This window comes from Molossus molossus, unplaced genomic scaffold, assembly GCF_014108415.1.
Source record: "Molossus molossus isolate mMolMol1 unplaced genomic scaffold, mMolMol1.p scaffold_m16_p_4, whole genome shotgun sequence".
In the NCBI taxonomy this organism is placed as follows: Eukaryota; Metazoa; Chordata; class Mammalia; order Chiroptera; family Molossidae; genus Molossus; species Molossus molossus.
Window position 1 is genome coordinate 35,839,579 of NW_023425377.1, and position 13,178 is coordinate 35,852,756.

Consider the following 13,178-nt stretch of genomic DNA (forward strand, 5'->3'; position numbering starts at 1 on the left):
AGCATATTTTGAATTGAGGTGTGGTTTAAACACAGTGAAATGTATAGATATTAAGTATACAATTGACTATTTTTGACAAATGCATGTGTCCATGTTATTGTCACCCTGTCAAGACAGAGAACATATGTGTCACCACAAAAAGTTTCCTTTGGCCCTTCCTAGTCATCACCCCGGCCCCCTTCCTGCCCAAGCAGCACTGATGTGATTTCTCCATTATTCTCTGTGACTTTTAAACTGCCCCAGATGTTGGCAGTGAAAGCCCATCTAGTAGGCTGTGTGTGTGTCCATCTGCCATGTCCCCTTTACCCTTTGAGCACTTCCATGCTTTCTAGCGTACGGTATTTAGTTTTATTCTTTTTAACAGCTGAAAATATCCCATGTTATGGATACTAGATTAATCATTTCTCCACTAGTGGACTTTGGGTTGTTTCCCTCTTTACCCTGTTAAAAAAAAAAAGTGCAGCAAAGATCTCCATCTTAGAACACATTCTTGTACCACTTTTGTGAGTATTTTTGTAGGCTAGAGCATTCAAAGCATTATTTTTTGGTAAAAAAAAGTATGCACATTAAAATTTTTGATTGATATTGACAAATTCTTCCCTCCCCTTAACAAGCCATATTAATTACGTTTCCACAAACAGTTCTTATTTCCCCACAACCTTACTGACATTGGATTTTATCTTCCTTTGTGTATATGGTGGTGCAGAGTTTGAGTTTGGACTTATCTTTTTTTTTTTCTTTATTGATTTTAGAGAGAGAGGAAGGGAGAGGGAGAGAGGGATAGAAACATGAGTGAGAGAGAACATTGATTGGCTGCCTCCTGCATGCCCCTCACTGGGGATTTGGCTCACAACTCCAGCGGGTGCCCTGACCGGAAATCAAACCGGCGACCTCTTGGTGGATGGGTTGATGCTCAACCACTGAGCCACACTGGCTGGGGCATGGACTTATCCTTGAGTGAGGCAAACACCCAAACCATAGAGTCTCTTTTTTGGTTCCAAGCCCAGTTTTGATTTGTGTAGAAATGAAACCTCTTCTCAAAGGAGAGGTTAAACCAAAGGAGAAATTTTTGCTGTTCAGTGTCCCATTTACCATTACCATCAACTTTTGGCAGAGGGTATTCCTACTATTTTTATTCTGTGTTAACTAAACATGGGAGATTAATGAGGAAAGGGCATCCGTGAATAGTGAGATGACATTGCTCCCAGGGCTTCTGGTCCTGTTGAGCAGTCTTTAAAATGTGGTTCAGAGTCACTGCTCTGTATGTCTACTCTTAAATATCTGTGGGAACTGATATTTATTTTGCAATGAAAATTGATGATTCTACATGTGGGAAAGCAGGTTTATTATAATGTATGTGTGTGGGTGTGTGATCACTCTCTTACATCAGCTAGTAAACAAAAACTTTCTATGTTTGTTTCCTTTTAAATATTGAACTTTAAGTTAAGCACATTTGTGGATGACTTTTAACTTCTTGTTCTTTTTTTCAGGTTGAGGAAATTGTTTGAAAGCTGTTGTCTCTTTGGTGAAGTTATCTGTGTTGATTTTCTGTATAGGTATTTGAAGCTGTGATTTCGTGGATCAATTATGAGAAAGAAACTCGTTTAGAGCACATGGCAAAGCTGATGGAACATGTCCGTCTCCCTCTTCTACCTAGGGATTACCTAGTCCAGGTGAGTCCAGTGTGAAGAAAGAACCAAGCTCTTCCCTGCTCACCCAGGCCTCTAGGAGAAGCAGTGGGCAACCCTGGTTGTCTGGAGTGGTTGAGGAGTGGTTGAAATGTTTCCTGTTCGGGTTGAGGGCATCAACCCCTAGGGTTAAGTGTGAGGTATAGTAGTGTAAGGCATAGAGCATTGGCTTGAGAATAAGACACTTAGGTTTCAGTTCCTGCTCTACTACTTGTTAACCTCTTAAAGCCTCAATTTCTTCCTCCATAGAAGGGAAATTATAAGAGAGCTCATCAGAGTTGTGGGGACCAAAGGAGTTGTAAATATGTAAGTTAGGTGTTTAGCATGGAGCTGGGCCAAACAAATGTTCAATAAGTTGGCTGCTTTTATTGTAGAGGACCATGTAAGAAGGATCACTTCCATAATGCTTTTCCCCCCTTAGTTTTAGGCCACTCCGAGCCCAATTTGGGATTGATAAACCAACTCTCACAGGTGCCTGGAATGCATATTGTATCTACCTCCTCTGAAAACATGGTACCCTATGTTTTCTCATTTAATTCTTATAATAACCCCATGAGCAGAGATTATAGCCCTCTTTTTACAGATTTGGGCCTTGTGGCTTAGGGAGGTTAGATTTATCTGGAGTCACCAGCTGGTAAGAGGCAGGGTAGGATTCGAATCCAAGTCTGTCTGGTTCTAACACACACACCTTGCACTAAGCAGGCTGCCACCTTCAATGCTCTCTGTTCTGTTTATTACATGGATTATTTTGTACCGTAAATTACCTTATATACTCTTACAATCAGGCAGAGTTTAAAACTTAAATAATATAAATGAAACAAAACTCTGATGCAGTGAGCTAGCCCTCAGCTGTCCCTGACAAGTCCCTGGAGGGAATGGAAAGAGTGAAGGGAAGATGAGAGGAGGCTTAGCAGCCCAGAAGCCTAGCTCTGTCACTTCTCAGCTGTCTGACGTGGAGAAATAGTCAACCTCTCTAAACCTCGGTGTTCTCTTCTGGTAAAAATTGCACCTGCCTGTCTAGGATAGTTTGGGGACAGAATGAGATAACCCATGTAAACCTGTAAACCTGCAGCAGTGTTCAGTGATTCAAGCTGCAACAGTGCCCTGAAAGCACTGTAAAGTCTCAGCTCATGACACTATAGTCCACAGGCCTAATGTCAGGGAAATGTTCTCCGAACTCTGAACCTCTTCTCGGGGGGGCTGACCCCTGCATTTTGTACTTTGAATGGTACCACTGCCACCTGGTGGCAGCATATCCTTCCTGTGGTAAAGGTCCCCTAAGCAGAGGGATTGAACCAGCCAGAGCTCCCAGTGTCAGTCAGACCTTCCACTATCCTGTGGGAAACTGATCAGAGGAAGAAGTGAATGGTTGGCCTCCAGCACAGTCTTGCTTCCACAAGGAGGAAGGGCAGCCTGTGGGCCTGGATTCCAGAGGAAGCTAAAGGGGCCTTAGAGACCCCTAGTCACTACCTCCAGCAGGTGTCTACAACCGAAACTTAACAAAGACTCTGGGAAATAGTTCCTGGGTTATTATGGGAAAGTAGGGTTTAGATCTGGAGAAGAAGGGGTCAGAGGCAATGGACATGAGAATTGTTGTGTGAGACCCCTTTTTAAAAAGGGCTCTTTTCAGTCTACCTCTGGAAGAAGAGGATATTTCATTAACACTCATTTGACCTTGAAACTTCAAACTGGTGTAACCCACTGGGGATGGGCAATCATAGAGGAGGAGAAGGAGGAGAAGGAGAAAGGGAAAGCCCTAGGCAGACCTGCACCAGCACTGTCTGACTTCTTGGGGAGGTGTTTCCTTGTTTGTTTGTTTTTAATAGTTAACATTTATTAGGCTTTTATTGAATATTTTATTTTATTTATTTATTTATTTTTTTAATCCTCACCGGAGGACATTTTTCCATTTTTTGTTCAGATAGAGTGGGAGGGAGAGAGAGAAAGAGAGAGAGAAAAAGAGAAACATCGACGTGAAAGGGACACATCAAGTGGCTGCCACCCGCACGACCAACCAGGGCTGGGGACAAACTGCAACTGAGGTACATGCCCTTAGCGGGAACTGAACCTGCGTCTCTCTGGACCGCAGGCTGACGCTCTAACCGCTGAGCCAAACCGGCCAGGGCTTTTATTGAATATTTTAAAATATTTTACTAAGTATGTAACATGCTATATCTCTACAGTAAGTTTTTATTGTGATAAAATTTATAACATAAAATTCATCATTTTAACCATGTTTAAGTGGATAATTTAGTGGTATCCTTCACCATGCTGTACAACCATCACCATATCCATTTCTACACCCATTTCATCACCATAAATTGAAACTCTGTACCCATGAAGTACTAACTCTCTAGGGGAGTGTTTCATTCAAGCTGAATGAGTTTTTTGGGAGAAATTTTATTTATGCATTTCTCTTTCTTCCCAAGCTTTTTTAGATATCCTCTCTCACCTTTTTACTTTTTTTAAACTGACCCTAAAAGTTTATGATCTGCTCCAACCTGGCTCAGACCCTCAGTGGGAGGGCAAAGAAACCTTCCAAGAAGACAGAGTGTTCTTGGAAGTATTCTTAGGATTTGTCTCTGGGGAAGGAAGGGCCGAGTGGCGACAGAGTCCTGTCTCACCAATCCCTCTTTTCCTGCTAGCTCCAACGCTGCCCAGCAGGTGAGGCTCTGGTCACATTTTCATTCCTAGTTATAGGTGGGGACCCAGGAGAGGTTCAGTCAGGCCTTGTGCATGAGCAGCTTGAGGGCTGAGAGAATTGAGGTGGGGAGGTTCTCCTTATTCTCTAACGAGACATGAGCACATCAGAGTCAGAACCCTGGTCTTGTTCATCATTTTCTTCCCGGGGTCCAGCACTGGGCATTGCAACTATGAGACATTCAGTCATTTAGCTGTTGCATGGAATTGACCTTTCCTAACAGATTCCACACACTTCAGCCAAGAAACAATGAAGTGGCCTGTGGAGACCACACCACCCCTTACAGATATGCCTAGCTCTGTCAACCTGACCTGGACCAAATGGTAGAGATTTGAGAGAGCACCAGAATGGTTTCATCCTTGGCCTTGCTCATGCTAGGCTTATACTTACTGAGCACCTGCTTAGGTCCATAACTCTGGAATAAGAGGTAAAAAAGCTATTGTCCCAGCTTAGATGGGGTCCACGGTGAGGTTAGTAGGTGGGACTCCTGTGCAGGACATTTTTTTCTTCTCTGATATCACTGCTCGGTTAGAGAGTGCCTCACTGGCCAGTTTTCTCCCTGAAGATTTCACTTAAGAATATGGATATGAATTCTTCTTCTTGATAGTCACCTTGTTTTATTTCATGCCTCCAAGAGTTGGCTGATGGATTCCGCCCTCTTCCTCGCTTTCCTCTTCTCAAATGTATGACGATTTGCCATAAACATTATGATGCATTCAAACCAGGTGGAAAGTGGAAAAAGGCTTTTAGGACAACTAATTGTCTCTGTTTTACATGATCTCACTTTAAGCTTCAAAACAAACAAGTGAAGACACACAATCAGTGAGGTTGTGGTTAATTTTAATATGCCCATTTTATAGATGAGAAGACTGAGATTAGAGGAGTTAAGTGGTAGAGTTGGGATTTGTATCCCTGTTTCTTTGATGCCCAAGCTTAATCACTTACTTCTCAGTGCTCTTGAAGTGGAGGAGGGGACCACTAAGTTGTAAGTCTGTGGACTTTTCTCCTGAGGTCTGCAGTGATGTGCTGTGAGAATGAATGAGTATGGGAGTGCAGAATGACTCAGCCCGGGGTGACAGTGTGGCAAAAGTGGCCAGGCTCTGCTCCTGGATCACCTGTGGGTTATTACCTCCAGACAGTTGAAGAAGAAGCTTTGATAAAGAATAATAATACCTGTAAAGACTTCCTCATCGAAGCCATGAAATATCATCTGCTCCCTCTGGATCAGAGACTCCTGATTAAGAACCCGAGGACCAAGCCTAGGACTCCAATCAGTTTACCCAAGGTAAGCCCCAGCCCATTCATGCCAAGAGTCAGGGCAGTGTCCAGAGAAAGTGGCCTTCCACTCCTGCCTCCAAGTCTTCCCTCACCCATGACTGCCCTGCATCTTGGTTGCATTATGACCTAAGAGATGGAGTCTGCTGGTTCCTCTTGAATCTGCTGGTACCTCTCCCTTCTGGGCTCTTCCTTTCTTAAGAGTTTCAAGGTAATTTCCAGTGTCACCAGGGAGGATTGAGAATACCTCAGAGCTCTTCCCTCTACCCTTTTCTTGTTTCACACCATGGTTTGGACTGTATTGCTTATTTTATTTTTTTTGTTACAGATGTGTCTTCTTTTCCCCCCATTGACACCCTCCTCCCAATCCCCCCACCCCCAGCATTATTGTCTATGTCCTTGTTTACACATACATGCATATACGTTCTGTGGTTTATCTCTTCCCTCCCCCGACATGCACCTCTTCTGAGGTTTGTCAGTCTGTACCCTACTTCCATATTTCTGGGTCTATTTTGTTCCTGAGCTTGTTTTGTTCATTATATTCCACAAATAAGTGAGATCGTGTGATATTTGTCTTTCTCTGATTGGCTTATTTCGCTTAGCATAATACTCTCTAGGTCCCTCCATGTCGTCTCAAAGGATAAGAGATCTTTCTTACGGTTGCATAGTATTCCATTGTGTATATGTACCACAGCTTTTTTATCCATTCATCTATTGATGGACACTTGGGCTGTTTCCAGATCTTAGCAATTATAAATAGTGCTGCTATGAACATAGGGGTACATGTATTCTTTCTGATTGGTGTTTCAGGCTTCTTAGGGTATATTCCTAGAAATGGGATCACTGGGTCACATGGCAGTTCAATTTTTAATTTTTTGAGGAAACACCATATTGTTTTCAATAGTGGCTGCATCAGTCTGCATTCCCACCAGCAGTGTACTACTTTTCTCCACATCCTCGCTAACGCTTGTTTGATGATTTGTTGATGGCAGCCATTCTGGCAGGTGTGAGGTGATACCTCATTGTTGTTTTAATTTGTATCTCTCTGATGATTAGTGACGTTGAACATTTTTTCATATGTCTCTGGCCATTTGTATGTCCTGTTTGAAGAGGTGTCTGTTTAGGTCCTCTACCCATTTTTTAATTGGGTTCTTTTTCTTTCGTTGAGCTGTATGAGTACTCTGTATATTTTGGAATTTAGCCCCTTATCTGATGTATCATTGGCAATTATGCTCTACCATATAGTGGGTTCTCTTTCCATTTTGATGGTTGTTTCTTTTGTTGTGCAGAAGCGTTCATTTTTTTCTTTGTTTCTATTGCCTTAGGCATTGTATCAGTGAAAATTTTGCTGAGTGTGATGTCGGAAATTTTGTTGCCTGTATTTTCTTCTAGGATTTTTATGGATTCATGAGTCACAATTATGTCTTTTATACATTTTGAGTTTATTCTTGTGTATAGTATAAGTTGGTGATCTAGCTTCTGTATTGCTATTGGACACAGAAGAATGGCTGTGTAGGTTTTGACTTAGTGATGGCCATAACAATCTTCTTTCTAGGCCATTCTTTGAGTCAGAACAATTCTAGTCTAGTTCCTTCCCTTATCACAGAGCCAATTAGGACTGCCAGAGGAGAAAAGAGGCTTAAGAAGTCTGATAGGTAGAGAAGCAAGTGATGGAAATGGGAAATGAGACCTTGTGAGGGAGCCAGAGGGGACAGCCTGGGGAAGGGAAGGATGAGCATAGGAGGGGACCCAGATAAGAGTCGTGGGTACTAGATGCTTTGGTTCCCTTCAAGTTTCCTCCCTTCTCGGGTCCTCAGGTCCCTCATTTGCTGAATGAAAGATGCTGCACTGGATGATCTCTAACATTCCTTCTGGCTTGGCATTTGAGTTAGCCTTCCTAGGGTCCTAACATATGGCTGTGTGTGGGAAGGTTCCAGCCAGTGCAGGAGTGAAGGTGGGAGGAGAGGAGTGAGTCATGTTGGCTCATCGACCAACCGCACAGTAGGCAGCACCAGGGAATTCTTTAGGCTGTTGCTTTGTCTTCCTCTTCTTTCCAGCTGGCTGCTGTACTCCTCCCTGCCTCTTCCAGGAAGGGCTTCAAAGGGCTAGAGAAGCATGATGTCCAAGACCAGATGTTTGGGTTCTTTGAGGTGTTCCTCTCTCCACTCTGCTCTGTGAGCCTGGATCATTTTAGATTATTAAAAGGATATTGTGATTCTGAAATAAATTTTTATTTATTTATTTATTTTTATCCTCACCCGAGGATATTTTTCCATTTTTTGTACAGATAGAGTGGGAGGGAGAGAGAGGAAGGGAGAGAGAGAGAGAAACATCCACGTGAAGGGACACATCGAGTGGCTGCCACCCGCACTACCAACCAGGGCCGGGGACAAACTGCAACCTAAGTACGTGCCCTTAGCGGGAACTGAACCCGGGTCGCAGGCCAACGCTCTAACCGCTGAGTCAAACTGGCCAGGGCTGAAATAAATTTTAAAAATCACCTGAAATCCCTCCACCTAGTGGCAATCATTGTGGTCATTTTGGTGAATTTTCTTTCAGACATACCTCTATGCACTTATTCACAATTAGATACAAATGTATACTTTTAGATAAATGGAATCTTGCTACATAGATTAAAATCCTTTTTCTCCTACTCATTCATATTCTACAGACTGCTTTAAATGTTATCAGTATAGATGAAATCAGCATTTAAGTTGTAATAAGTATATGGTATTTAATTATAGTTATTTAACTGTCCTCTATTGATGGGTTTGCAGTTATTTCCATTTTAAATATAAACATTTCTGTGTCGAACATCTTTTAAAAGCTGGCATCTTGTTTTCATTTGCATTTCTTTAATTGTGAGTGAGATTAATCTTGGTTTCATTTGATTATTAGCATTTGTATTTCTTTTCTTTATTAATTTTCTGTTTATATCCTTTGCCCATTTTCCTATTGGACTGTATGTTTTTTATCAGGGAATTTAAGGACTTTTCTTACATTAAAGAGATTAGGCCTTTGTATGCATTTAAAATATTATTTTTCTTAGGTTGAAGTTTGCCTCTAAACTTAGTTATTGCATTTTTTGAATCCTCCAAAACAGTTTTTAAATAGTCAAATTGATCTAATTTTCGCTTTATAGCTTAGATTTTGCATCATGCTTAGAAATGTTTTCTCTACTCTGAGATTTAAAAAAATACTCCCATGTTTCTATTTTTTTTATCCTTACCCGAGGACATTTTTCCATTTTTTGTTCAGATAGAGTGGGAGGGAGGGAGAGAGAGAGAGAAACATCGATGTGAAAGGGACACATCAAGTGGTTGCCACCCGCACAACCCAACCAGGGCCGGGGACAAACTGCAACTTAGCAGGAACCGAACCCGGGTCTCTCTGGACCGCAGGCCGACGCTCTAACCACTGAACCAAACCGGCCAGGGCCTATGTTTCTATTTTTTAAAGAATAGTTTATTGAATTTTAGAGGGAGAGGAAAGGAAAGGGAGAGAGATAGAGAAACATCATGTGAGAGCACAACATTGATTCGTTGCCTCCTGCACACCACCTACCGGGGATGGAGCCCACAACCCAGGCATGTGCCCTGACTGGAATCGAACCGGTGACCTCCTGTGCACAGGACGATGCCCAAATAACACAGCCACACTGGCCAGGGTTCCCATCTTTTCTTTAAGTACCTTTATAATTTCTGTTTAACATTTTAATCTTTAATGCACTTAGAATTTATTGTGGTTTAAGGAGTAAGGGTAAGAATACAGCTTTCTTTGTATTGAAAATCATGAGCCAGTTGTCCCAAGCTATTTTATTAACTAACCTCCCTGTTTCCCATCAGTTTGAACACCACCTTCATTATGATCTAAATTTCCACAAGCTTTGTGTCTTGAGATGATTGATTCTAAGCATTCTAAGGTACACTGTTGTTTTGTATGGAGGGGGCTTTTTCCATCCTGGGTTTTCAGCGGGCCTTGTGTGCTTTTGTGACCTCTCTCTTTGGAAACTGAGGTTTCTCATACTATATGTTATCAAGTTAATGACATCTTCTCACGGATAGTGTATTCTGGAGATAAGGAAATGGTGCAGAGCTGCCCCAGTTTCATTTTGTGGAGACCATACCTCGTGACCTCTCCTTTTCTAGACTCCACATCTAGCTTTTGCAACAATACCCACAAAGAGACATTTAAAAATCAAAACCAAGTTTGTGCCTGAGCCTGGACTAAGTGCTCTGAGACGCCCCCCCCCCCTCCCCACTCCAGATATTGAGTCTGTAGTTGAAAAGAAGCCACCCCTTGTTTCAGGAGGCCAAAGTTTACCCCCTGTGGCCTGTACTCCTTAGGAACCATTTATTTTCAGAATGAAAATGTTTAGCTTCCTGGGCACATAGCCTTTTGTAGGCAACTGGAACCAGGACTTCCTTTGAATCTTTTGAAGGAATTAAAAAAATAAAATAAAAAAAAAAAGATATTGCTGCTGCTTTTTGCTTCACTGTTCCCCTGACTTCAATCCTTGAATGATTTAAGGTTAGATGGTACAACTTGGTTCCTGTCACCATTGTTTGGCCACTTAAATTCATGAGGGGGATCCCCATTATGGGTTTGAGGAATGGGTATGTGAGGGAAACTCTGAGGATTATCAGATTGTACGTTATGTCATTAAATCATCACAATAATAGGTCAATACTGTTCATATCCAGGTTAAGTCTTTTGCTCAGTTACATAGCTAGTAATTGCAGAGCTGGGGTTTGAACCAAGGTCTGTTCTACTCCAAAGTCTGTGTGTGCTTTTCCTTCCAGGGACACGTTTCAGGGTTTGGTGGCAGATGAAAGGATTCTTTTCTTCTTTTCGTTTTAATTATCAAAATCTCCTTTAATTAAAACATAACATTTTACTCATCTCATTAATAGATGCATTTCCAATAGTTTACTTCTTTTTAAAAAGTAAGACTATATTTTTTGAGCAGTTTTTTGGTTCACAACAAAATTGAGGAAAGGGTATAGAAATTTCCCATGTACCTTTGCCCTGATACACACACATCTTCCCCTAATTATCAACATCCCAGATTATTTTCTCTTAAATTTATATTTGTGAGGAATAATAATTTTATGCATGGTAAAATTCACTTTTTTTTAGGGATGCAATTTGATGAATTTAAACAAATGCATATAGTCATGTAACCACCATTCTAATAAAAATAGAAAATATTTTAATCACTCCAAAATTTCCCTTGTGCTATTTTGTAGTCAAGCCCCTTCTTCTACCCCCCATGGCAGCTATTTCTGATGTCTGTCCTTGTACTTTTGTCTTTTCTAGAATGCCATATAAATGGAATCATGCCGTATGTAGCCTTTTTAACTTGTCTTCTTTCTCTTAGCATAATGATTTTGAGATTCATCCACATTGTTGCATGTATCAGGAGTTCATTTCTTTTCATTGCTAGGTAATATTCCATTATATGGATGTACTATAATTTGTTTATCCATTCACCAGTTGATGGACATTTGGGTGTCCAGTTTTTGGCTATTAGAAATAAATCTGCTTTGAGCTGACACGGAATCACTTACAGATCTTTGTGTGGACATATTTTAATTTCTCTTGGGAAAATACCCAGGAGTAGGATTGCTGGGTCGTATGGTAAGTATATGTTTAACTTTGTAAGAAATTGCTAAATGTTTTTTAAAAAGATGACTGTACCATTATGCATTTCCATCAGCGTTGGATGAGAGTTCCAGTTACTTTACAGTCTCCCCACTACTTCTATGATCTATTTAAATTTTTTTTTGGTCATTCTAGTAGGTGTGTGGTGACCTCTCACTGTGGTTTTAACTTGCATTTATTTGATGACTAATGATGTTGAGCATCTTTTTATGTCCTTATTTGCCACCTGTATGTCTTTTTTGTTAAAGTCTCTGTTCATATCTTTTCCCCATTTAAAAAATTTCATGATCTCACTTATATGGAGAATCTAATGAGCAAAATAAACTGATGAACAAAATAGGACCATAGACAGAAGCATGGAACAGACTGACAGATCTCAGAGGGAAGGTGGACGGGAGGGTGGGAAGAAATTAATCAAAGAACTTATATGCATATATGTATTACCCATGGATGCAGACAATAGACAGGTGAAGGCCTGGATTGGGGTAGGGGCCAGGTGGAGAGGGGCAAATGGGGGGAAATGGGGGTCACTTGTAATACTCTCAACAATAAAATAAATTGAAAAATACAAAATTAGGTTATTCTTATTGAATTGTACAAATTCTTTATATATTATAGATACAAGTCTTTTATCAGAGATATGTATTTTGCAAATGTGTGTCTTGTCTTTTCATTTTCTTAGCAGTATCTTTGGGAGAGCAGACATTTTTACTTTCATCATTTTTTTTTCTGTTACAATTTATATATTTTGTATTCTATCTAAAAAATCATGAGTAATTAAGATCACACTGAGTTTCTCCTGATTAAGAAATTTTAAAGTTTTAGGTTTTACATTTAGGTCTATGATCCATTTTGAGATTAAAAAAAAATATATGGTATGTGAGGTAAGGGGTCAAGGTTCATTTATTTTGTATTTGAATGTCCACTTTTTTTCCCACAGCATTTATTAGAAAGAGTCTCCTTTCTCCATTGAATTACAATGACACCTTTGTTGTAAATAATTGACTATATATGTGTTGGTCTATTTATGTACTCTATTCTGTTCCTTGTATCTGTTTGTCTTTCTTTACACTAATACCATGTTGCCTGGATTACTAACTTTATTGTAAATCTTGAAATCAGGTAGTGTGATCCTCTCATTTTGTTCTTCAATGTTTTAGCTGTTCTAGGTTATTTGCATTCCGTATAAATTTTAGAATTAGGTTGCCTATTTCTACAGAAAAGCTTATGGGGACTTTGATAGGGATTGTGTTGAATTTTTAGATCACTTAGGGGGGAATTGATGTTTTAGCAATACTAAATCTTCTGATTCATGAACACAGTATATATCTCCATGTATTTAGGCTTTCTTTAATTTCTCTTAGCAATGTTTTATAGTTTTCAGTGTATGGGTCTTGCATGTCATTTGTTAGGTTTATCCCTAAGTATTTCATAGTTTTTGATGCTGTTGTAAATGTTTTCTTTTAAAATCCAAGTATCTGATAGTTCATTGCTAATATGTAGAAATATAATTGGTGAGAAACCTTATTTAATGGAGAGGCCAGGTTGATAATGTCTTCATTCATTTCTGGAAAACATGCACAGGAAATCACTGAAGGCCCCAGGCTGACACTTCAGGGAGTTATTTAGGGTTCCATTCTAGGGTGTTAGCTTCTCCACTAAACTGGTTCCATGATCTCAGACGTTATTCATCTGTCCCTGGCACAGAGCCTGTATATAACACAGAGTAGGCGATAGTAAAACTTTTCATGAATGAAAGAGATATATTTTTAAAGAAGAAATAACCTCAGAGATTTAATACATGCCATTTCTATTACCCTTAGTTGTTTTCCAATGCTGTCAGCATGTGG

General features: G+C 40.3%; 1 protein-coding gene across 17 annotated transcripts in view; it reads left to right on the forward strand.

Moving 5' to 3' along the window:
- Positions 1 to 13,178, forward strand: part of KLHL3 (kelch like family member 3) — a 551,388-nt gene that overhangs the window by 90,756 nt on the left and 447,454 nt on the right. For all 17 annotated transcript variants that reach the window (XM_036281814.1, XM_036281822.1, XM_036281821.1 and 14 more), the window contains 2 exons: positions 1,557 to 1,673; positions 5,525 to 5,674. In XM_036281814.1, the coding sequence (XP_036137707.1) occupies positions 1,557 to 1,673; positions 5,525 to 5,674 (267 nt within the window). The remainder of the gene's footprint in view (positions 1 to 1,556; positions 1,674 to 5,524; positions 5,675 to 13,178) is intronic.